Source organism: Hevea brasiliensis, chromosome 15, assembly GCF_030052815.1.
Source record: "Hevea brasiliensis isolate MT/VB/25A 57/8 chromosome 15, ASM3005281v1, whole genome shotgun sequence".
Taxonomy (NCBI): Eukaryota; Viridiplantae; Streptophyta; class Magnoliopsida; order Malpighiales; family Euphorbiaceae; genus Hevea; species Hevea brasiliensis.
The window spans coordinates 58,670,003-58,682,360 of NC_079507.1; the positions used below are offsets into that span (position 1 = coordinate 58,670,003).

General features: G+C 31.6%; 1 protein-coding gene across 1 annotated transcript; it reads left to right on the forward strand.

The window, feature by feature from the left end:
• The first annotated feature begins 3,355 nt into the window (after positions 1-3,355).
• On the forward strand, positions 3,356-6,616 carry LOC110669708 (protein C2-DOMAIN ABA-RELATED 7). The gene is made up of 3 exons (XM_021831472.2): positions 3,356-3,514; positions 4,382-4,477; positions 6,054-6,616. The coding sequence occupies exons 1-3, from the start codon at positions 3,404-3,406 to the stop codon at positions 6,360-6,362; spliced, it is 516 nt and encodes a 171-aa protein (XP_021687164.1). The 5' UTR covers positions 3,356-3,403; the 3' UTR covers positions 6,363-6,616.
• The last annotated feature ends 5,742 nt before the right edge of the window (positions 6,617-12,358 follow it).

Consider the following 12,358-nt stretch of genomic DNA (forward strand, 5'->3'; position numbering starts at 1 on the left):
CAATATGCAACCCAAAGCTCAGGAGAATCTTTCTCCCACTTAGACTCCTTTTCCTCTAATCTCTTTTCCCCTAGCACAAGGATCTTCTTCATTGTTCTAGAATAAGGTCTTCAAAGTCTCAGGAATTTTGAAAGGTAGAAGATGCAATAAGCTCCTTCCAGAACTTAATAAGCTCCTTACAAACCTTCTTGTGGTGTCTCCAAAGTTGCATAAAGAGGGTAAATCCAAAAAAGTGAAGTGAAAGAGATTATCTCTTGTATCTAAAACTGCCTCAATCTCTAGAGATTCAATTGATTTAGAAATTGCCCATCATTCAGACAGTGACATCTCCAGGATAAACTCTCTAGTTCTCAAGTCCTGTGGGAATCATAGCTTCCCCTCGCCCTACTTGGATCCTTATGAAGAAGCAATTAACACCTTAAAGGTGGGTAGGAAGTTGGAATTAACCCTTGTCCAACCAAACCAAGTTATTTTTAATTATTTTATTGAGGATAAAACTAAGATGGTTAATCAAGATGGTTGAGTTTCTTGGTTTATTTTGTTTTAGCTTCTTCGACCTGTTAGTGTTAGGCTTTTGGGCCCTTCTGGTTTTCTTCAGTCCCCTTCCTTTGTTTTAGAGCATTTTGGTGTCTCTTCTGGTTAGTCATTTTTGGTCTACGAAGGAGGAGTATTTTGGGTCCCCTTGTGTATCAAGTACCCCTAGCTCTCACTCACTACATCATAGCAGGGTGTTGATGCTGTCACTCCTCTGTGGTCAGTTGTTTAGTTTAGTTTGGTACACTATTCGCTTTTGATTTTGGTTGGTCTAATTTTTGGATTTCTAAGGATGATCATCTCTGGTATTTCCTCTAGCTAGCAGGTCATGCATTCGGATTAGGGCTTAATATCGTAGGCATGGAAGGCAGCTAGCTAGCGATTTTCACCAATATCTATAAAATTTTAGCCTCTTGTTCTATTTTGTTTTCTCGTTTTTTATAAATTTTGATAATTGTTCCTGAACTTATTTAGTTGTAATATTTCAGTAACATAAAACCTTCATTAATCCATCAACTTTTAAATTTTGTACTGGAAAATCTCTCTAACCTCCAATTACAAGTTTTTCAGTTAGACGCTGACCTGAACAGTTCCAGTATAGAGCTTAGTTATTATTTCTCTTTTTTCTCTCAATCCATGTGTAAATTGAATCCTTTATAGACAGAATAATTTTTCATACGTAAAGAGAATAATTTTACACTTTGCATAAAAGATGAGAGAAAAATATTGATTAAACGTTACGCGGGAGCTATTCACATCAGTTTCTAACTGAAGAATTAGTAATTGAAAGTCAGAGGAATTTTATTGTAGAAAATTTGAAAGTTTAGGAGGTTTTATGTTACATTTTAAAATTAAAGAACCATAATATTAAAACTATATAAGTTCAGGAACATTTGTTGAAATTTATCCGTTGTTCTTTGCTATCTTTGTTGAATTTTTTGTTGAACTATTTCTCAAGTTTTTGTCTTCTTGGGCTAGTTGAGCTATTATCCTTATGCAGATTTCTCCAACCTTGTTGTTCTCTTTTATTCCTAATAAAATTTTGCTTGCTTATGAAACAAATTGCAATACATTAATATATATTTATTCTATATACCTATAAATTTATATAGTATATATCCATAATTTTTTTTTTCACTAACTTTACACCTTTTAGATTATTAATATTATTTTTTAAAATAATATTAATATTACTAAATAAAAATATTATATATATATATATATATATATATATATATTAAGAGGATATTTTAAAAATGATCACATGATTTAACCTATTTTAAATTATTTCATATCTTTAATTAATATTTCTACAATATTACTATATTTTTTATTTATATTGTAAAATCTTTATTAAAAAAAATTTTGAGAAATAAAAATATTAGTTTACATAAAAATAATAAATATAAAATTTAAAGTAATTAAAAATAAATTTAAAATATTATTTTATTTTTATATATTAAAATTAAAAATATGAAGATTACAATTTTTAATATATTATCATTAGGCACTTGCAAAAGCACATTAAATTTGCTAGTATAATAAATTATGGAAAAATGAGAAAGCAAGCATGTTTTTCTCTCCAAATATGATTATAAAATTACGTCAAGTGGCAATTTATTTATAAAATATAATTTATTTAATTTTATTAAATTTTTTTTATTTTTTATTAATTAGTTATTGAGTTTTTTTAATTATGATTATGTTATTAATTATCTAATTATGTATATGTAAGCTATAACTTATTATCTGTAAAAAAAAAATACAAATTATTTAATGATTATCCCTTAATTATTATTAGAAAAGTTACAATATATTAACATATTTATTCCATATGCAGACAATAATTTTTTTTTTGCACTACATTCTTTTGTGCTTTTGAGATTATATATTAATAATATTTTTTAGAATATTAATAATAATAATATTACTATAATATTTAAATACATTATATTTCTCTAATATATTAAGAGGATATAAAAAATTTTAATATTCTAAAGTGATGAAAATGATTAAATGATTTAACAAATCTCAAATTATTTTATATTTTTAATCACTATTTTTACTATGAATTTTTCTTTAAAAAATTTGAGAGATAAAAAGTTTATTCTATATAAAAAAGTAATAAAATATAATTTAATTAATAAATAATAAATTTATAATATTATTTGATTTTTATATATTAAAATTTAAAATAATACAAATTAAAATTAATTATATATTAAAATTATTATAAGTTAGTACGGTCACTTAGATAGTTTTATTTATTTTTTGCGGGGTATAAAAGTTCACTGCTTTATTAAAAAAATTTTTTGACATTCTAAAATTTTTAAAAGTGTCGTTATACATTTTAACTCTTATAAACGTTAGATGATGCATCTTAATTTCTATAAATAAAATTAAAATATATTTGAGATCTTAATCGATCTATATCAACATAATTAAAATTTATAATATTTAATTTATATTTTTAATAATATTTTAATTTTATTTTATAATAATTAAAGTATATTATCAGATATTTTAAAAGTTTAGGATATTAAGAAATTTTGTGTGATAAAGTTGTGAAATAGAGTATTCCTCCTTTATTTTCTTATTTGATAGATTCGAACATTATCGTACACGTGTCTAGCACGAGAGGCTTTTGTTGCATTTTCATCACATAATAATTAACAAACACATCTATTAAAAAAACAAAAATAATAATAATCACGCATTGCAATCAACCAATTAGACTTACACTGGGCTGCTGGGTTCCACGTATGTATGGCAATGATTGGTCACTAATTTTTCCCTTCTTTTTTTTTTTCCTATATATAAATATAAAATAGCTATTTTCTCATTTCAAGCTGGACCTGAGTTTTAAGCAATGGAGAACATTCTTGGTCTTCTCAGAATTGGGGTGCGAAAAGGCATAAATCTTGCAGTTCGTGATCTTGGTAGCAGCGATCCTTATGTGATCATCACCATGGGACACCAGGTCTCTTCCTAATTTTCTTTTCTGTTTTGAGAGAATTTACCAGCTTTATAAGCTATTGATGGATCTTTTTAAGTTCATGATTTTCTGATTTTTCAGTTTTTTTTTTATATAATTTTTTAAATCTCCCTCTTTGCCAGAATTAAGATAATATATATGCTTTTAGCTTTTGAATCATGTTTTCCCTCAGAGTTGCATTTCGTTCAAGAAGAAATTTGGCATATTTTACCTATTTTCTGTAATGCTCTATTTAATTACCAGTTCGGAGGAAGTGGCTTGATAATTGACTTTCTCGTTGAAAACGATTCTCTTTTATGTTTTTAATGGTAAATTTTTATGTCTTTGTTTTCTACCATATCGATTTTCGTTGGTTTAGTTATGATAATCTAATTCATGATTAAAACTTCACAATTTGGCATTAAATGGGTTCAAATTTGAAAACGTAATTTGTAAGAACGAGGTTATCCATCCTTAAATTAAATATGTATATTTCCTAATTCACCTTGCATGAATTTCATAATAAATATTTGATTTAACCGTAGTTGAACTCGTTCTTATACTAAATTTTGCACCCATTTGAAAAAGAAAGAAAAGAGTATGCTTTTTTCATAAATGTCTCCAGGGAAAGGGCAGTAAAGGTTAGAGGGAATCATCGAGTGTTTGTTTGATCAGTTCTTGAGTTCACGAGGGAATTGCTTTAATGGTGTCTGTTGCATGTTGCCATCTTAATGTGAAATTCATCAAGGTGATTCATAAATAACAATTGTAACATGATAGATTATAGATGGACTCTGCAACTTGTTGGTTTGCAACTTTGCTTTACTGTTATTCTTCCTCCTATCTTTTCTGATGCACTGTGAGTTGATGCAGAAACTGAAGACTAAAGTGGTGAAAAGAAACTGCAATCCTGAATGGAATGAAGAACTAACTCTTTCCATTACAGATGTCAATGCTCCAATAAAATTAGTAAGTGATTCCCCTGCATTATTTATTGTGTTCTATTGTTCTTTATGCACAAAAGAAATGCTAATCATTTCCTTGCTCAATAATCTAATACCTAATATATGCAGACCTTTCTAATTGATCTAATGACCATAATTTGGTGTGTCAGTCTGATGCATTTTCCTCATTAATGATTATATATTCTGGGTGATGTTAGTTTTGGTGCATTGATTGATTTGTTTTGAGCCCTAGATGTTCTGCCTTGATTAAATTTTCTCAGGAAATATTATTTTCCTCTTCCTCCATTGTCTGTAATTAGAGGTGTAAATGACCTGAACTTTAAAACTCAAACTTGGCATACTCACTTTATTACGCTCAAACGGCTCAAGAAGATTAATTAGCTAAATTATTTAAAAAAAAATTTTCTTTTATTAATGATTAGCTAAATCTCATTTAATGATAGGCACAATAAATTATAGTGACGTCATCCATTAAATTACAATGACCATAAGTACATAAATTTTATATAGTTATATATTTAAATTATACTTACAATTTTATAATTATATTACTTATAATTTAATATCTTATGATTATATATATATATATATATACACACACACACATGAATGAGTTTGTTAACGAGCCTATAAGCCTATAAATAAGCAAATTCGGGAGTATATAAAAAAGCCAAATCGTTAGCCTAAATGAACAGAATAGTAGTAAGCTCAAGTTTGACACAATTATTAATGAGTTTAAAAATCAAGTTAGAGCTTCACTCATTGTGCAAATGAGTCAAGTCGAGCTAAGTTAAGTTTTTATCGAATCAAGTTTCGAGTAGCTCATAAATAGTTTGGCTCATTTACACTTTAATTGAAATTAAGAGTGGATACGGTTCGGCTCCTAAAAAGAATCAAAATTGAACTGAACTTTGGTTCTTTTTCTTTTGGTTTGGTTTGATTCTTAGATACCTCAATTCAATTTTGGTTCAATTCTTCAATACTTTGATTCCAACTTGGTTCTTGAAAAAAATTTTATGCAATTATTGCCTTGTGAAGTCGATCCACTCCGTCGACTTGTAATTAATAATAATAATAATAATAATAATAATAATAATAATAATAATAATAATAACATTTAATTGTGAATAAATTTAAGTAAAGATAATTAAATTTAATTGATTTAATACATTTATAATTATAGATTGTTGAGAAAAATTAAAAAGAATAAGAAATGTTATAAGTGTAATTATATATATAATTAATTATATTAAAATTGTATAATGCAACTAAATGATATTAAAAAAGTGTCCAAAATCAATTATAACTTTATTTATTTGTTTGATATGGTTCCCGATTTGATTATTGATAAAAAATCAGAATTATATCAAAATGGTAAAATAAATTTAATACGGCTCATACTAGTATGATTCTTTTTTAATTTTAATTTTGCAGTTTGATTTTTGATTTGGCTAGAGAGAATCGTAAGGCATGCACACCCCTAACTTAAATAGTTAAAACGAAGACAAACTACTAAAAAGCTTATGTTATACATTTCTTTAATTGGCTAACTCCAATCAACTTTTTTTTGTTTTGTTAAGGAAGTTTATGATAAAGACACATTCACTGTCGATGACAAGATGGGCGATGCAGAAATTGACATCAAACCATATATAGCGAGTCTCAAGATGGGCTTGAAAAATCTCCCAAATGGTTGTGTAGTCAAGCGAGTTCAGCCAAGCATGAACAACTGCCTTGCTGATGAGAGCTGCATTGTTTGGAACAATGGCGAAATCACCCAAGACATGCTTTTTAGATTGAGGAATGTAGAGAGTGGTGAAGTGGAGGTTCACCTTAAATGGATTGATGTTCCAGGTTGCAAGGGGTTGAAACTTGAAGGTATCAGCTAAACATATTCGTCATATATTTGTGACGTTTCCACAGATTCAAGCTTCATGACCTTGCTTGAAATGAGATTAATTACTCTTTTGTAATAAACAAAAAGAGATTTGTAGATATCTATGCTCCAACGTGACAGTGAGAATCATGGCGCACATAATGGGAGGGCTATACCTATATATGGTTAGTTTCTCCCCTGAAAACTGCCTGTGCAATATGTATCTTATTTTGCTTATAACCCTTCGATTCTGCGTATGTTTGCATCTTTGGTGCTCGCATCCTCTACAAAAATTTTAACAGGCTTGGGTATAGAAAACAGTAAATAAACCAGAGCAATCTAGAATTGACATGGGCTTTTGGGTTTGGGCCAAACCATACTTTAACAAATTGGCCTCATCTCCAGCCATTTTAGGTCGATTGGGGATTGAGAACTACCCAAGTGCTAACCAAATCATAACTGAAATGGTGCGTATGAAACTTGCCCGATCTGATGAAGGTATTGGCAGTCTCATAAGAGATACTTGAAGAACCTTTACAATCAGTAGCTAAGAATGAATGTGATAGATCTATAGCATGACAACATTTTACTTCTTGAAAACCTGGATATATAGATAGCTTTAATTCATGGATATATTGTATAATTTTAATATTATATAATCAAACCTTAATGTCCTTTAACCTAATAGTAACTATTAGGCTCATATTTGATAATATTCCCGCTTTTGATTTGTCATTAGCAAGCAAGGGCAAAAAAAGTCAATAAAAGCGGAAAGCCTACGAAATATAGGGGCTTATCCTATAACTATTGCTTTAGCAAAATTCATGATCAACTTGATGGTAAAAATCAAGAAGCGATAAGCTAAGTGGGGGAGCAGTTTATGCCCTGTACCCATCATCATCAACAACAATATAGCAGACATGCATATCGCTTCTTGATTGACAGATACCCTGAAAGGAACCAATTAATGACAAAACCCTTTACACCATTTTTTTTTTTAATTTGGTTTAATGGGTAATTATTTTTTGATTCAAAAAGTGGAGATAATAACACTATAACATCACACGCTTAACAATTTTGCACTTCAATAGGCACAAGTCCAACTGGGTCATGTTTTACATGCCCTTGATGTTTGAAATTTCTAACATTATCCTAATTAATCACAAATTTGACTATGGGTGTTAGTAAGATTCTTATGTTGGGTTTTTCACTGAATTTATATTTTAATGGCTGCGGAGAAGTAAACTTAGTTTCTCACCACGGCTACTCCCAAATCAATTTTTTTTAAATTTATTTTAATAACTTTTTATATTTGTATCCGTTTAAAATAAATTTGAATTTATCTTTTTAGTTCTATATTGTTGATATAACTCCTCAAAATATACACTTGATTTAGAAACTCAGGTTCTTAGATAGCTCATGGGCCAAACCATATTAGCAGTTTGCCATAAGTAAATCGATTGGCTAGCTTGGCTCGGCCATGAGTAGATCGTCTAGCTCGGCTCAACCATGAGTAGATCGACCAACTCAGCTTAGCTATGTGTAGATCGGTTAGCTCAACTCAACCACAAATAGATCGGCTTGACCACATGTAGAAAGAGATTGGCCACGCATAGTTTATGTCACGACCCAACTTATGGGCCGGACCGGCACTAGGACCTGGGCCAGCCTAAAGTCCCCGAGGCCCGTAGTAAGCCTAACTATTCCTTAACCCAATCCTAAGGCCTATTTTAAGCCTAATTTCAAGAATTCAATCTGACAGAGTCCGGCCATAATATGGACCATATAACGGGAAGTTTTTGACTCGCCGGACCTATAAACACAATATATAGCAATTTGGGGAGCTCAGCTCCCTCATCCAATCTAATCACACTCACACATACATGTATTTAATGTTCTTACAAATTCAACATAATATTATATTACAGTTTCAAATTGATTAAAATGCTCCTAACACATGCGGAGTCTAAAATTTTAGCTAAATTGTACAAAATACATTAGATATTACTAATTGACCTGCGAAAAAGAGGAGCAGGTTAGTCACAACAAGTAATCCTCTTGTAGCCTAGAAAAATAAGGTGAACAGAAGTAAGCGTTCGACTCAGAGAGTAAAATACCAATTTTAATTATAATTTCTATAGCTACCTAGAGCTAATGCATCCTAAGGAGTAGAATGCAACACCATTGAAATTTTCATACATATCACATCATAACAGCAAAAAGGTAATTTGGAGAACTCACACACCCAATAATATTCAAAAAGTACATATATGGGAGCTGATCCCCTTTACAGCTCTCTTAATCCAACCTCTGTCAGCGAGTATCTCTCAAGCCAGACTTTCGCTTGATAAACCGAATGCGGGGGCCAGCGAGATCTTCTCGAGCCGTGCCTACTCCAACTTATCCATAAAGGACCAGGTCCCAGGGAGTGACTCTAAAGCTGCATCTACCCGTCCTATCCATATCCAATACCACACACCACACTCGCACAAACGCACGCAGTGCTCCAAATTACCATAAACAACATCCATGGCACTTCATCAATTAAGAATGCAATATAAAATGTGCCTAGTGTTTAACTACATAGATACATATTTATAAGTGATGTATGGGTATGCCTGAACATATAATAATATTGAAATTATAATTAAAATTAATATTTTACTCACAAACTTGAACCGAGGTTACTGCGGTGACTGGGCTGAGGAGGAAGGCTGTCCCGGCTCACCTGACAATTTCATTAAAATTATTTAATATCTTTGACTCAATACAAGTTTAAAAAAGGCCAAAGACGCTCTAAGTCGTGTCGAAAATCCGACAGAATCTCCCCTATACTTAGAACCTATCCAACCTGCAAAAGGGTTCAACATACACTTTTATATTCACAAGTCACACATCCACAACTCAATCACATCACATGGCCCCTATTGGGCCCATCCAAATAGTCAACAACCATAATTTGAAAAATTATAATTTAGTCCATACAATTAACCCTTTGGCACAAACTACCCAAATGAGCTCTAAAAATTCTAAAATTTTGTGCTGCGGTCCTTAGCAATATTATTAAGCTAATGCAAAAGGAATTATAATTTTTTAACCTACCACAAATATTTTATAGATTTTTAATCGTAATCAAGCACTAGATAATTAAGAAAAAGTAAGGTTCGGGTTTACCTATGCCAATTCTGACCTTGGGACGCGTCCGGAATGTCTGAAAACGGTGGGGTAGCCTATAATTTCGATCCAATTCTAAAACTTTTTCAGTAGCCTGCCTGCCCGGCCTAAAATTACAGACCTGAGCAACTATTGAATTTCCACGAATTGAAGGTACCTATGCGAAGCTCACAACACGGGAGTTAGTACATAATTTTTATGGAATTTATTAAGCTCATTTAGTGCTCGAAAAAATACTGCAAAGTTTCGTAGGACCCACCAAAAAACGGTGTCGAAAAAATTTGAAATGGGTATTGCCGCAAAGCTCTCGCTGAGGGAGCACTCCTGTACTCTCAGATTTTTTGTGGGGTTCATGGTTTATGAGAAATCTAACCCAAAAATTGAAATGGAGTAAAACTTTCCGAACAAAAATTAGACAAACCACTCGATGGATTTTGGTGTTCTTGGTATCTATGGAAAGCTCTCGAGGTATAGATGGGTTTTGGGATAAGACCGGTCCAATCGGTGGTCGGATCGGCTGGAATCGGCCTGGGAATTTGAAGAGGAGAGAGTTTTTGGGGAGGTTTTCCGACGGCCTGGAGTGTCGGCAGGTGACGGGGATGCTCCTTGGAGGCGCGTCGGCGATCGAGGAAGGCTGGGGTGGCGATGGGGGGGACAAGGGGTGGAGAGAGGAGAGAGAAAATGGAGATGGGAGAGAGAGCGTCGGGCTCGCGGGGGAAGGAGAAGAAGAAAAGAAAAGGGCCGGTCCGATTCGATCAGTCCGACCTCGTCTGGTTTGATTCGGCCAATTCGATTCAGGATATCCAAAATTGAATTTTTACTCTGCCCCGGGAACTAAAAACGATGCCCAAAAATTCTGAAAAAATTTTAGAAAACTCGAAAAAATTCATAGAGTCTAAATATATTTTTAGTTTTTTCATGTGATTTTTAAATTAATTTTTAAAAATCATATAAGTTTCACATTTTCAAAAAATCGAACCCGATTTCTAAAATTTGAAAAATTTCAAATAGTTTTCAAAACTTAAATAAAATAAAATTTAATATTTACCCATAAAATAATAAATTTAAAAATTAGGGGTGTTACAGTTTAGATCCGTAAAATAGAGCTCGAGCTCATCCAGACAGGTAACTCATCTAGACAAGTAGCTTATCCAGAAAAGAAGCTTATTCAGACACATTAGTAAAGATTGCCTATAATTATGCATATTACTCTGATTATATTAGCTAATTATTACACAATTGACTTTCCATAATCAACCATCATCTAAAGCCTTTATAAAGGAATCACATCATAATAACAAGGTATGCTCTTCTCCCTAACAAATTTGATACACTATTCTCTCATATAAGCCCTAACTTTAGCATCGGAGGGTCCACACCTGGAACAACTCAGTGGACCACTGACCCATTTATTATATGTTTTGCAGGTCCATACCCATGAGGAAATTTCATGGACCACATCAGTGGCACCGTCTGTGAGAAGAGACAAAAAAAGTTATGTCTTTCCCTCTTTATCTCTGCTGGAAAAACCAGATCCTGCCACCTTTCTACTTTTTATGTTTTGATTTCAAAATGGGAGAAGGAACCAAACAAGTGGATGGCTTGTGATTTGCGACAATCCAGCTAGAAAAATTTGTTATGTCACTAAAATAAAAAAATTATTTTGAGTTTTGTTCACGTATGAACTAAAAAAACTATTCACAATTATATCCAATTTATTTAAAATTTTTTGGTTCTCAAACCTATGAGAAATATCAATTTTTAAAAGGATTCTGTCTTTTAATCCAAAGTAAAAGAAGACAAATCATTTTAAAGTTTTCATATTTTTCATCTTATTTACTAAATCGCAATCGTTAGGTGTTTTTGATTTATTTACAAGTTTGCTATTATAGTGTGGCTACTTTAAGTTGTTCAAATTCATGGAAGGTCCACTAATAGTACTGTCTTCTTTTTGCTCAAAAATTAATAAATGCCACCATTTACTGCTTGAATGAAGTTCCATGGTTCTGTCTTTCATAATAGGAATTTTTATAATATTTGTTTTCATGCTTTTAATTTATTGAAATTAATTTCAAGATCCAAATTAATAAAGTGTTAATTGGTTTTATATATTCTATTATTATTTACAAGATGAATGGTAAAATTGGGGCATCCAAAATTTTTTCAACATTGTTTTATTTCTTGATATGGTTCTTGCTTATAATGCTATAGACTCTAAACTTTAATCAAAATTAAATTCAGTTGATATTCATGCACATGTCAATACATGTACAAGCATGCCATATTACTCTAAATATTCTCTGAGCCTAATGGCCTCTATTACTGATCAAAATCAGTGCGTAAACCCCTTGGAAATATACATTATACATTTGATTTATAATATATCTTGGATAAATTTACAACATTCATTATATGAATTATCTTCACAAATATGTTTGTGCAAGAATTATTTTGCAGATGCATATCAAATGCTAAACATGCTCAGAACAAAAGGCCAAGGGTATCCAGTCAAAGATCAAAAACATCAAAGCAAAAGCTCTTAAGCAATGGAGACTAAAGACAGGCCCGAAGCCCCAGCTCCCACTTCCATCATAAGACCTCAACAAGCCACTAAGGACTTGACAAAGGCAATAAAGACTTCCATGAGGCACCAAAGACCTGATAAAAGCACCAAAGGCCTCCATGAGGTGCTAAAGACCTGAAAAAGGCGCTAAAGACCTGATAAAGGCACCTAAGACCTAAAAAAGGCACTTAAGAGATTCTGCTAATATAAGACCTGAAAAAGGCACTTAGGAGGTCTCTGCTAACATAAGACTTGTGAAAAGGCACTTAGGA

Coding starts and splice junctions, on each gene's coding strand:
- LOC110669708 (XM_021831472.2), top strand. CDS start 3,404: ATGGAGAACATTCTTGGTCTTCTCAGAATTGGGGTGCGAAAAGGCATA. Junction 3,515..4,381: donor TCATCACCATGGGACACCAG/GTCTCTTCCTAA, acceptor GAGTTGATGCAG/AAACTGAAGACTAAAGTGGT. Junction 4,478..6,053: donor TCAATGCTCCAATAAAATTA/GTAAGTGATTCC, acceptor TGTTTTGTTAAG/GAAGTTTATGATAAAGACAC.